At 35.9% G+C, this 12,889-nt stretch overlaps 1 protein-coding gene across 13 annotated transcripts in view; it reads left to right on the top strand.

The window, feature by feature from the left end:
* LOC132907478 (potassium voltage-gated channel protein eag) overlaps window positions 1-12,889 on the top strand; it is a 147,994-nt gene that overhangs the window by 108,927 nt on the left and 26,178 nt on the right. For 7 of the 13 annotated variants that reach the window (XM_060960608.1, XM_060960610.1, XM_060960612.1 and 4 more), the window contains 3 exons: window positions 4,129-4,186; window positions 5,782-5,888; window positions 12,607-12,875. In XM_060960608.1, the coding sequence (XP_060816591.1) occupies window positions 4,129-4,186; window positions 5,782-5,888; window positions 12,607-12,875 (434 nt within the window). The remainder of the gene's footprint in view (window positions 1-4,128; window positions 4,187-5,781; window positions 5,889-12,606; window positions 12,876-12,889) is intronic. The other 6 variants (XM_060960614.1, XM_060960620.1, XM_060960618.1 and 3 more) reach the window with 2 other exon arrangements.

Here is a 12,889-nt window from a genome sequence, read left to right as displayed (position 1 = left end):
GATAGATTAATCGGATAATACGAGGATTTACATAAAGTTAGAAAAGCAAGAAAAATAAAATTTTGAAACCGATCGTTTCACAGGATCTGGTAAGACTAACGTTAAATTTTTCATTTTTCATTGGTGTAAAATTGTTCATAAGAATCGTAATATCGCATTTACGTATAGTCGTATCAACGTTCGGTAAACTTACGTTACGATAATAGCAGGATAAGAAGATGGAAGCAGTAGAAATTGGAATTTCACGGAAACGATATTTCATATGCACCAGCCTGACGTCTCATTCACGATTGATGACATTCTCAGTCACTACTCTTCTAATTCCTCTATTTTCCTTTATTTTCCATTTGTTACTTTTCTCTGATTCTCCGAGCTTTGTACACCACTTTCGCGATCTGATATATCGGCCATTGAGATCGAAGCTTTCGGACAAGCTGCGACTGTCGCCAACGAAATATCCCAAAACTTTCAAAGTAACTTCGAAATCGAACGACCGACGCTGTATCGAAATTTGGAATATTTCCGAAGGACGCAAATTACGCGAAAATCAACTTTGACACGGTGACGCGCGAAAGTCTCCAGATGGATCCTTTGTTTTACATTGCACAAGCGTTGCTTCAAGAATTTTAACGCTAGAACCACTGACGGCAAAAGTGTGAAATTTGTATGAAAGCAGCGAAAAAGGACAGAAAAGGAAGAATATATTAGGTTGGCAACTAGTGATTGCGGATTTTGTCATTAGGTGGCATTGACAGATCTGCATTCACTTAGTTACCAACCCAATAACAAGAAAATACATAACGACGTACGTAATGTATTTTACAAGATCATAGCAGTCCTACAAATGGACAAATACAGGAGCAAGTGTGGAATTTCTACGAGAAATGAAGAATTTTTTTATAGTCGATTATCTAGCTATCGTTGATTAATGTTGTATTGGGTTGGCAACTAAGTGACTGCGGATTTTGTCAATGCCATCTAATGACAAATTTTGCAATCACTTTGTTGCCAACTACGTAATAACATTCGTTCGCTCTACAACTTTCTATTCTATTTATTTGCGTACAATTACCGATAAAACAAATTCTTAAAAATATTGTTAAACGTATCGACTTTCTTACGGTTTCTTTGAAACTTTAACGATACTATATTTAGTTATAGCGTTATCCACGCACGATAGAATTTGTAGAGTCTAAATTTGCCAAAATGAAAATACTCAGGTTCAAAATTGACGGTCAATCGCTACGATAAAAGTAGGAAAAATCGTTTCTTGGTGATTATTTGCCGATAAGCTACTTGTACAAAGTCGTGTAAAATGTTGCATGAACAAAAATCCAGCTGCAACTTCACCGTTTCGTACTACGAATTTCAAACCGAATTTCGTGCCTGTCGTAACGCGGCTGCAACAGCCAACGGTTGGAACACCAGTTTCCCCATCAACGTTAATATTCTGCCACCGATCCTCGTCCGGTTTTAACTTTATCCAGATAATCGGAAAAATATGGTAACGCTTTCCACCTGCATCGAAGTTTCACATACGCCTAGAATGGTACAGGATTTTCCACTGAAATTTCTCGTATTTTCCATAATCTGCTGCTGCTATCCCATGTTTAACACTAAGCGTACGTCTATTCTTACGAATGGCATATTCGAATGATTACGAAATGGACGTTGTTTTTCTTTTTAGAAAGAAATTCTCAATTTGTAGTAGGAAATAACGCACAACATAAGTTTCAAATAACATGAGTTAGGTAACATGATCAGTCATATTATATTCTCATTCTCATGTTCGATATAAACAAGAGACGATGATCGAACAAATTATCTTCAGTCTCAAGTTATTTATCGAATGTTCGCTTATACTTTGCATGTTTTTCAATAACTTTCTCGCTGAACGCGTGCACATGTTAAGAGGGATTATTGAAATAACTACTTCAAGAAAAACTCTACATCTATCTACATGTTTCGAATTAACGGTGATACAATTAGTTTTAGTGTTATTGTAATCCGACCCGACTTTATGATATTTCTCGTTGTATTCGTTACTAAGCGACTTTGATTTTATTCCTCTGAACCTCTCGATGAATTCGGTTTGAATCCTCATTTACCACTGACTGCCCTTCGACTTTTTCCTTTGTCTCCTCTGAGAGACGATCCCCACCACGCTCGGATCTCGCAATCGTTCGCGCCTATGATCACGTATGCCCCCTTCTTTGTGTAGATAAAATAACGGATCGAAGGCGAATCGATGTTTCTAGAACTCGCTGCTTGACGACAACTATGCGCTTGTCACGTAAACTTGTGATTCAGATTATAAAAACAAGAAGGTTGAGCCTTAACACAACTATTAACTTTCTTTTTATTACATTTTATTATGCACTTAATAGTCTCAAATAAGTATACACTGAATTGACACATATAAATTACACTTTACTCTAACAACTTTATATAAATTAAGTAGGCGACTGATCTAAGGGTAGAAACTCGGTAAAGAGATGTTGACTGTTCTAAAGATAGAGAATAAGTAAAGTCTAGTGACGATGTTGTGGCGGAGGAAAGCTAGTGATGGGTGGGTCTAAGAACACGAAAGGAGCTGATTTGTTAAGAACAAGTTTTCGTTAGGAGAGTGAGGGAAATAGACTTCGATATCAATTGGCTGATTTTCTAGATTGGTGGTTAGGTGGTGGAAGGGTGCTAACCGCCCTTGAAAGAAAGTTGCCAACGGAAGATACCTGAACGTAAGAAAAACTGACTTTCCCGTAATAGACAAAACTATAAAGAATGCTTGTGTTTGGCCTGATGGACCTTAACTATGAAAATGGTTTTATGATGGGTCCTTAAGAATATTGAGGGTATGCGGCAAGGATGTGTAGGCATCCGGTTGTAATCTTGCTTTCGGCGTGCGGCCTGGTATCTGATGTGCTTGACGTTACACGCTCATCGCCGCATTGTGTATATTTCGCCGGTCATGTAAAACGATCCGTCTGCGACACTGTAGTACCAAGAGAGACGGTTAGAAACACGGCCTATAGTAAGCCTCGGAGCGTAACGTTATACTTATACATTACACTTATACCTTTAATTATTTCAACATACTTTTCTATTACAAATTTATCCACTCTTTCTTCAATCAGTCAACCTCAACCTCAACAGAGATGAAAGAAAGTATTGAAGATACAAAATGTATAGAATATCGTGAGATTCGTTCGCTGCTTATTTGTCGCGTTTCATTTCTCGAAGGCTTTGATCTGCACTTTTCCACTCTACAAATCTTACTGCGTTTACATTTCGTTTAACTACAAAGAACTCATTATGGACGAAGTATATTCTTGACAAGTATTTCTTCAGACCTTCCGATTAGACTCTGTTGCGTTTATCCGTTGGCTGACACGCGCTCTGTCGAATTATTCAAACGCATACTGCGTTAGGATTTACGCAACTACAGGCGGTTGAATTTTACTCGAGTTCAGAGCTAAGCTGGCAGGCAGAGAACTTTAGAGAAAACTGTGTTGAAGCAGAGGCTGACGAATGAATTTTCACCCGCCGTATCTCAGCAGCCAATTATCTGGTCGTCGTTGCAAGGAAAATAGTTTGCTGCACGAAATTCGGTTGCAAGATCGTCGGATTAAAAACGCGCGATTTTTTTCTCCTTTCTTCTAAAGAAGAAGAGACAGAAAAATCTCGGATACGCGCGAGGAATATTCTTCGCCTTTTACCGTTTACTTTCGAGAGACGTCGTCGCACTGCAAATACCTCGATACATCGCTTTTGCAATGTAAAGTAAAAGATCTGTGGAGCAGCTTTCGCTATCGATGGTCCAGTTACGATTCGATTGAATCCGCGAAAGCGGATTTATCGACGGTCGGTGCGATTGCTCGTTGAGCAAAAAAAAGAAACTCGATAGCGACCAGTAACGAGCTGAGATCGTGTCGAAAGGAATCCCAGACAGATTGAAAACTCCGATGAATAATCCAACAAATGTAAAAGAAAAAAAAGAAAAATATAAACCCGCCCTCCTACGTTCTAGAGACGATCCTAGCGATCTCGTAGCGATCCTAGCGATCTTCTAGCGATCTCCTGACGATCCAACCGTGCGAAATAACGAGAGTGATCGTGTTCTGTTTAAAGGTGCCCCACGAGGTATGTCTAGCTCAGGTTCGCAAAAGAGTGCTCGAAAAACCCACCAGTAAGTCACCCTCGAATCTAACTATAACAAAAACTATAACAAAACACCTAATTTATTATATATATATATCTATAATTTATATATATTTATACATAGATATATACGTAAATATAAGTATACAGTTAGACATATTAATATTCGGTAGAGTCTCCGTATTCGTTGCTTCGTATAGAAGACGATGATTTGGATATCGTGTTGCTTGTTGTACGAGAATATCAGATGTTTGTCGTAGCTTGAAAATACGTGCGAAGAATCTTCTCTTCTTAACGATAACTGTTACGTTTAACCGTATGGATAATGGACCTTGTGAACGAAGCATTTTCCTCTTTGAATCTTCTTCGAAATATGTGCTGATTGAGACTGATAATCGTGCAATTTCTAGGTAATTTTTGTTTTCATTTATTTTTGATTTGTTATATTTATTTGAACTTAATTATTACGATGTATTAGGATTGTCCGAAAAGTTTCTTTCGTTTCATAAGGTGATAATGGTTGAACAGTAATTTCTGTTTTATATTATTTTATTGAATTAGGTATGTTCCATTTCGTTATATTTCTATTATTATGTTTGTGCATAATTCAATAAACTAATATAAAGAAATATTGTGCGTCTATTATTTCCTTATAGAACAAAAGAAACTTTTGGACAACCCAATATCGTAAGTTGTCTGTTTATCACAATTGTTTTCCCATTTCGTGACACGTTGGACGCTCGGTGTGTGGTAAAAGTATCGACGTTAATTTCTACTGCCAATATTAATCGTACAAGATAAATCTATTTCGCAATTCTAGCCACGTGCAAGTATTACTATGTGGATTATGTTACGGGACGTAAATAAGCTTCCATGTATTTCAGTAACGTAGAAATGAGACAATTTTTTCTTCAAAATCTTTCGATTTTAGGAATAAATTGTTTATTGTACTTTGAAGCTGCTGTGAATGGTTCGTATTCTCGTAAAATAAGCGATATTGTGTTTAACGCTAACCATACCAGGCCCAGTGAAATAATTACTTTCAAAATTTAATTTAAAATGTCTCTTTTGTTCGTATAACTTTACGTAAATTCCTACATTAACAAAAATTGAGAAATTGATTAATTAGACAATAACGACCAGTTTCAAAATTTAATTCCAAATTGTACTTTCGTCGAGATAACAACGACCAGTTTCAAAATTTAATTTAAAATTGCACCTCCGTCGTATTTCTTTCGCTCGTCTAACTTTACGTAATTCTGACATTAACAAAAATTGAGAAATTGATTAATTAGACAACAATGACCAGTTTCAAAATTTAATTTCAAATTGCACCTTCGTCGTTATTTTTTCTGCTCGTCTAACTTTACGTAAATTCTGACATTCACAAGAACAGAAGAAATAACGATGAATGTACAACTTGAAATGAAATTTTTAAATCGGTCATTCGACCGAACCTGCTAACGTTAGTATTAAATCATCTTCTCTCGTACGAAATTACCAATACAGAGAATATACCATAACCGAATATCAATCGATGTGAGATAACTGTGTATCTACAGATATTGTATTAATGTACATTTCGAGGTATATTGTATACGATTGTTATACACCCATCTTTAGCCTGAACAAGAGACGACACACGTACAAGGATCGTCGAACGATCCCGGGACCAAGGGGCGGCCATAATGAGAGGACGCTATTCGACCTCCCACCTACTCTTGATTTCAGTTAATTCCCCCCTGAAATCTTTGTCCTAAGTACTAGACACACGTATTAGAACACGTATCTATCGGCATTTTTGCCATATTTTTGCCAGCCAGGCGAACGACACGCCATTCTTTACGACGATTTATCTCCACGATTTATCATTTATGTTTCTCTTTTCTCCACGATTTATCATTTATGTTTCTCTTTTCTCTACGATTTTTTGTTTTTTCTATGAATACTACTGTTCCGGGTTTTAGTCGTTGTTGCTTGGGTACAGTCTTTTTTCGTAGTAACGATTTTTTAGAAAACGATTTTTGAGAATGTTCAAACTATTTTTCACGCGGATATGATATCTGCACAGTATTGGAGAAATTTCTGTATTTTATTTTTGATGTTCTTTTCGTCGATTGCATCGGTTCTTTTTGGGAATGGTAGTTTCGAGACGTTTTTAAACGAATTGAAAATTTAGTTACTTCGAGACGAACGTTTGGGAAGTCTTATTTCTGTAGAAACCGCAAATTTTGGGAAAGGGAAATTTTGGAAGCGAAAGTCTGGACATTCCGAATTTCGGAAGTCATTTTGGAAAACCAAAGTTTCGCAGGACTGAAATTTTGGGAAGCTCGAATTTTGGACATTGCGAATTTTGGAAAAGTCGGGTTTCGAGAATCGCAAATTTAAAAAAACCAAAATTTTCCGGTAGTGGGTCTGAAATTTTGGGAAATTCCAATTTCAGGTAACCCAGATTTCGCAAATACCGAATTTCGAGAACCCCAAATTTGTTGTCACCTCGGATTTCTAAAACATGCAAATTTTGAAAATCCAAAATTTCGAAGAATCCCAAACTTTGAGAGTCTGGTTATTTGCAACCTCTGAATACCGAAAGACCGGAATCTAAAAAATCCCAAATTTCGTCAATTTGAAACATACGGAATCTTTTCGAAATACTCGAAAAATACTCGAAAATTTAGTGGCGAGTATCAATGCGAAGAAACATATTCCCACTGTTCGTTCAACTTCTAACAATTCTACTCTTCGTTGCTACAAAAAAAAAAAAAAAAAAAAAAAAAAAAAAAAAATAAAAAAATAAAAAAGGTTTTCATCAATTGCCGAACGGTTGTTTCAAATTTCACAAAAATCGTGGCGGTGTCGTCGTGCAGAAAACAAGATCGTTGAACAATTATGGCGTTCACTTTCCTATAATCGATCGGGTAAAGTTCGCCAGGCACGTAGGCAAGCAGAGAGTAAGTTGGCCGTGTGTTTCGTCTTAATCGAGGCTATTGCGAGGTCGTTGTGATTAACGTTGACTATCTAAAAGGTGGCGAGCTCCAGTTTGTCACAATCGAAAACACTCGTAATTACCATTATTCAGCTGTAATATATAGGTGGCCCTTCGTAGACAAATGATATTTCCCTTTTTTTCAAAGAAACCATCTCGTGCGGGGTTTGTAATCGATTGGAAATTCGTTCGAACATCTGCGAAGATGAAATTCAACTAGACAAAATATCTGAAAATAATTCTACGACTGAGAATAACTCACTATCGTTGCTTGGCGGCGTCGATCGTGGCACTGCGCTTGAAACACATGCGTTTTAGAGGAGAAGTTCTAATTTTTCAAAAAATGTACTTTCAAATGTACTTTCAAAATGCACATTTCTCTAAATATGTAATTTGTCAATTTGTAACATAATGTAGCTGCCCTCTGACGTCAAACTCGTGTAATTACATATATATATATATATATATATAAATATATATATATGTTGACAACCAAGTAATTGCGGATTTTGCCATTAGGTGGTATTGACAAAATCCGCAATCACTTAGTTGCCAACCCAATATATATTTGAAATATATAAATAATAAATTAAAAATTTATATACTTATATAAAGAAATAGAATAAAAATAATATATATAATATTATGTAATACAAAAAATATGCAATTATATGTATAATATTAAGTTATCCGGAAAGTGTCTTTCTTTCGCAAACGTGTTTTTTACAACAATACACCTTCATAGAAACGTGAAACCAAGTCTGTGAAATGTCACGGTGTTTATCTCAACAGAACAAAATGGATCGTACGTAATTCGACGAAATAATATAAAACAAAAAATGTTGTGCGTTTATTATTCCCTCATAAAAGGAAAGAAACTTTTCAGATAACCTAACATAATAATAGGTTATCCGGAAAGTGTCTTTCTTTCGCAAACGTGTTTTTTACAACAATATACCTTCATAGAAACGTGAAATGTCTGTGAAATGTTACGGTGTTTATCTCAACAGAACAAAATGGATCGTACGTAATTCGACGAAATAATATAAAACAAAAAACGTTGTGCGTCTATTATTCCCTCATAAAAGGAAAGAAACTTTTCGGATAACCTAATATATATATGGCGTGTCACGTGACGAAGACAGAGACAGGTAAAACAGAGCAGTTGGCTAAAATTCGATAAAGATAGATGTGAAATTTTCTCAGCTGTGGCATTAACGACGTCTAGCAGCGATCGTACAGAATGTTCATCGAATCGATGGTCACCGGAAGAATGAAATAAACGCCGGGTTTATTACGGAGCGTGGAAGGTGGAGATCGATGTGCGATTAATTTCAATACGTGTTTCAATAACATCGAAATATCATGGAAACGAAGATTCGATGGAAATTATTGGAGAATGTACGACGTTTAAAACGATTGGTTATCGAAGTTCGGTTCGGTAAATTAGGTAACTGCGAAAATGATAAATCGTCGATGGCGAGCAGATCGATGAATGGAATATGCAAACGCGTTTAAACGACGCGCAGATGTCGAAGCGATAAGAATTCGATGGAAAACGTTGATTCGCGTGTCCCAAATTAAAAAAAGAAAAAAAGGAAAATACTCTTTGAAAGTGAGTGGAATTCTTTCATTTTTTTTCTTTCTTTTTCTTTTTTTTCGAATGTCAATTGGCAAACCGAGTATATTTGGAAATATTAAAAAATCAGAAGCGAGGATAGTCACGATGGTAAATTACAAATTTAAGGGACGATAGGGATGACGGGGCACAAAAGAAGGATAAAATTGATAAAGTTCGCTAGACTGGAGGACATTTATCATTGCGCGTCCTTGCCGTGATAAAGATACGCATTGGCGTAGAATTAAAATTCGCAAATATAAGAAATCGCATTTTTTCCTTTCGTTACGTTTTCGTACAATTTATCTTCTTCTCTTCATAGTCATCTCTTAACCAACTTAAAAACAGTGCTTAAAAATACTAACAAATCTGCTCGAATACACTCCATCCATAATATATCCATCGATCCTTGTACAGAGTTTCTTTTAAAATGTTCTGTTTTTAATCTTCTTTTTCTTATTTTATTTTTTTTTAACATCTGCCGATGACCATCGATTTTCATCATTGCCAGAAATTATTAATCATTGAACAAATATGTCTGTGACGTACAGACGTGCAGTCGTAAATTGTCGTATTTTACGAGACTACTTATCGGTGGAGATCCTTACGGATCGATGATCCACGATATTTGGTGTACAGAAGCGTTCATGCGTCTTGTAAAAAAATATATGAAACTTCCACTTGTATTGGAAATTGCTTTATTGAGAAGAATTGCTACATTGAGAGTCGTTCAAGTCGTTTCAAAGAAAGTATTGGGTTGGCAACTAAGTGATTGCAGATCTTGTCGTTAGGTGGTATAGACAAAATCTGCAATCACTTAGTTGCCAAGCCAATATTACGTTGAGAAATTGAATCGAATTTTATTTTTATTAGACGCAGATGATTATCTGAGTTAGTTTACCGAATCGTAAGAAATTGAAAAGAGGATCGAGTAATTGGGTCGTAAAAGAGAAAAGCTCGCGGACTGACCAATTTTTCTAATTGCGTTGAAGAATAGTAAAGGAAATGGAATTTAAGGTTAGATTACAAACCCTGTGCGGCCTACTTGCACTAAAGCACCGCCGATTAGCCCCGAGCCAGCACTCAGTATCGCCAGGAATAGCCAAATAGTGGTGGAACGAAAAATTCGAGCCATCAAAGACGAGGGAGCAAACATTTTTGCTTTTATAGTTGTAAATTGCACGTATTGTATAGAATAAAAAAAAAAAAAAAAAAAAAAAAAAGAAAAGAAAAAAAATACATTCCTCTGGTCTTGGATGACTCGTTAGCTGCTTATTCTCGAGAAACTCAACCACCAGGACGCGAATTACTCAAAGTTGGATGGTATACGATCGTTAAAGAAATTATCAACAAGGTATACATTTGATCTACCAAAAGGAAAATTGACACAGGCTCGCCAATGTAAAGACAAACTGTTGTAATATTTCCGGTTTCCAATATTCGTCTCTCCCTTTGTACCTGGCACTAGAAGAAGTGTAATTATTTGTTTAATGGTGAAACGTACACAAGGAATTATAATTAAGACGAATATTAGGCACGAATTATTAGAGAATTTATATCAGAATTTCTGCAACTAATGTTCCTTCTTTTTTCTTTCACTTTCAGTTTAGTTTCTTCTTTGAACTGCATCGCCAATTTCTCTGATCAAACTACTCACACACCACCAAACAATCGAGCACTGCTTGAAACAATGACGAATTTTGAAACGGATGTTTTGGATGTTTTGGATGATCTGGATGTTTTGGATGTGCGTGGCGGATGATTCATTCACAGTGGTTCTCACTTTTACATGTACAATATTCGGGCTGCTGGATGTTTGAAATTCGCTGGATATGAAATTCGCGAAACGCGGCATTTATCGGAATTTTTAAAGTTTCCGATTGGCAAGATTTAGGATTTCCAAAATTTGGGATCTTCGTAATTGGAGATATCCAAGACGTGGATTTAAGGAAAACAAGAATTTGTACAGCGCCTGGAATTTTTGAAATTTTAGGTTTTTGAAGTTTGAACTTGTTGAGATCTGTTTTCGAAATTTTGGATTTCTAAAATTTTGATGTTTTCAACATGTGAAACTTCCAGGATTTGCAATTTCTAAAATTAAAACTTCCCAATATCTGGAATGTTCAACATTTGAAATTGCCAAACGAAAGATTTCTGAAATTTGGAATTTCAAAAATTGGAAATTTTCAAGCCCAACCTAATTCCCAAAATTAAAAAATTCTCAACATCTGGAATCCTCAAACTTTGGAATTTTCAAGATGATGTTCTTGAGATCTCCAAAATTTGATATTTTCTACTAATTGGGTAGCTGCAAAAATTTGCAATTCCCAACACATTTGAAATTACCAGAATTTGAAATTTCGCTGACATTTTCAAACCTAGTCGAATGAATTCAACTCTAAATTTCGTATATTTCTACAGCTGTAATTTCTTCCCTAATCACTGTGGCTAAATCATGCGCAGTGCACGTACAATGTGCAAAAGTATAAATTCACCTTAATGACACACGAATGAACGCACTCCACACACACGACACTCGAATGGTGGCATGAGTTCACATTTATTACAATGGATTAGTTATACAGTACACTCTGATCATTTTATCGATGCTTTGTTCCAGCTATTTAGTACTTCAAACATTTAATTTCCAATTAGTTATTATTAAACTACGATAATCATTGTATTCGAAATCTCTAAGTAGTATAGTTATGGCCATATATTCACCAATTCAAACGAATCGTATTCACTAACTGTAAATCGCATTGTGTGTGCTTGTTAGCATTTAGATGATTGCTTCTTGAATGCTCGTAGCATGATGGATAATGAATAATAAACGTGTCTTGCAGGAAGGATTATTTGATTTATGTACAATTTTTCTATTTTTTCAAAGAAGCAGAAGGAAAGAAAATAGTTATATATTTTTCCAATATAAATTTCTTATAAGAAAATTGAAGACTTGCTATTATTTTTTCTTCTTTCTTCTTTTTTCCTTTTTTTTTTTTTACTGTTATAAAGGACTTGAGTGAGTTTGGCTATAAAAATATGAAATTTTGTGTCACATTACATAGATTTCATTCTTGTTAAAGGAAGACAAGAGAAAAAGGAAGGGTAAGGAGGAAAGGAGTGAGAAAATGAAAAGCAGAGCGAAGAAATAGAAGGGGAGGAAGAGAAGAGAAAGAAGAGAAAAATGGGGAAGAAAGGAAGAGAGGGAGGAAGAAAAGAAGGAAGGAGGAAAAGAAAAGAAGTCGTTCGGATTAGTCAAAGTACTTGAATTCAGGCGACTTGGAATAATTGGATTTGATGAGAACGATTTTCAAGTTAAGTGTTATGAATATGAACCTGCTATTTAGGTTCTCATTGTTAGGATATTACAGGCTGTTTGAATTCAAGCAATCTGTCTAATCCCAACAAAGTTGAAGGAAAGGAACAGAGAAAGAAACTAAAAGAAAGAAGGTAAAAGTAAAAGAAGCGTGGCCAGAGAAGAAAAGAAGAAAGACAGGAAGAAGAAAGGAAGAAAGAAAGAAAGAAAAAAAGAAAGAAAGAAAGAAAATGGATAAAAATAAAGACATTGCAAAACACGTATTAAAAATAATATTTAATGTCTCCCTAATAAAAGACAAAAATAAAAAAGAATATTTAATATGTCCGATAGAAAAGAGCCTTCCTGCAAGGTAGCTAATTATATCTTAATATCCACTGTACAAAAGGCAAATACTTAGCTAATTAGGTTGACGACAATGTACCAATTAGTTAAGGATAGAAACAGATACATAGAATGTAATTATCGAATCGCAATTAGCCAACGAATGACGCTTTTCTCCGTTCTGTTGTTGCGGACATATAGAAACACCACTATGGCTGCTTCTACAAATAGCGCCAATAAAAAACGAACGGGACCTGGTGGTCCTGTTCCTGTTGACCTTCCGGGACATCACTGCCCTGAAGCAGCCAATCGAGGCGGACGACAGCAAAGGTGGCCTCTCCAAGTTCGCCAAACTCGCCAGATCGGTCACCAGGTCGAGATCTGTTCTTGTATCACAATTCAGCTCCCATCTGCCCGCCCTCAAGGATACCGCGTTGCCAACCACCGCGAAGCAATCACACTTAGCTCATGTAAGATATCTTAC

Source organism: Bombus pascuorum, chromosome 5, assembly GCF_905332965.1.
Source record: "Bombus pascuorum chromosome 5, iyBomPasc1.1, whole genome shotgun sequence".
Lineage (NCBI taxonomy): Eukaryota > Metazoa > Arthropoda > Insecta > Hymenoptera > Apidae > Bombus > Bombus pascuorum.
The sequence above is the reverse complement of the archived record's forward strand: the minus strand, read 5'-3'. Positions and strand labels throughout refer to the sequence as shown.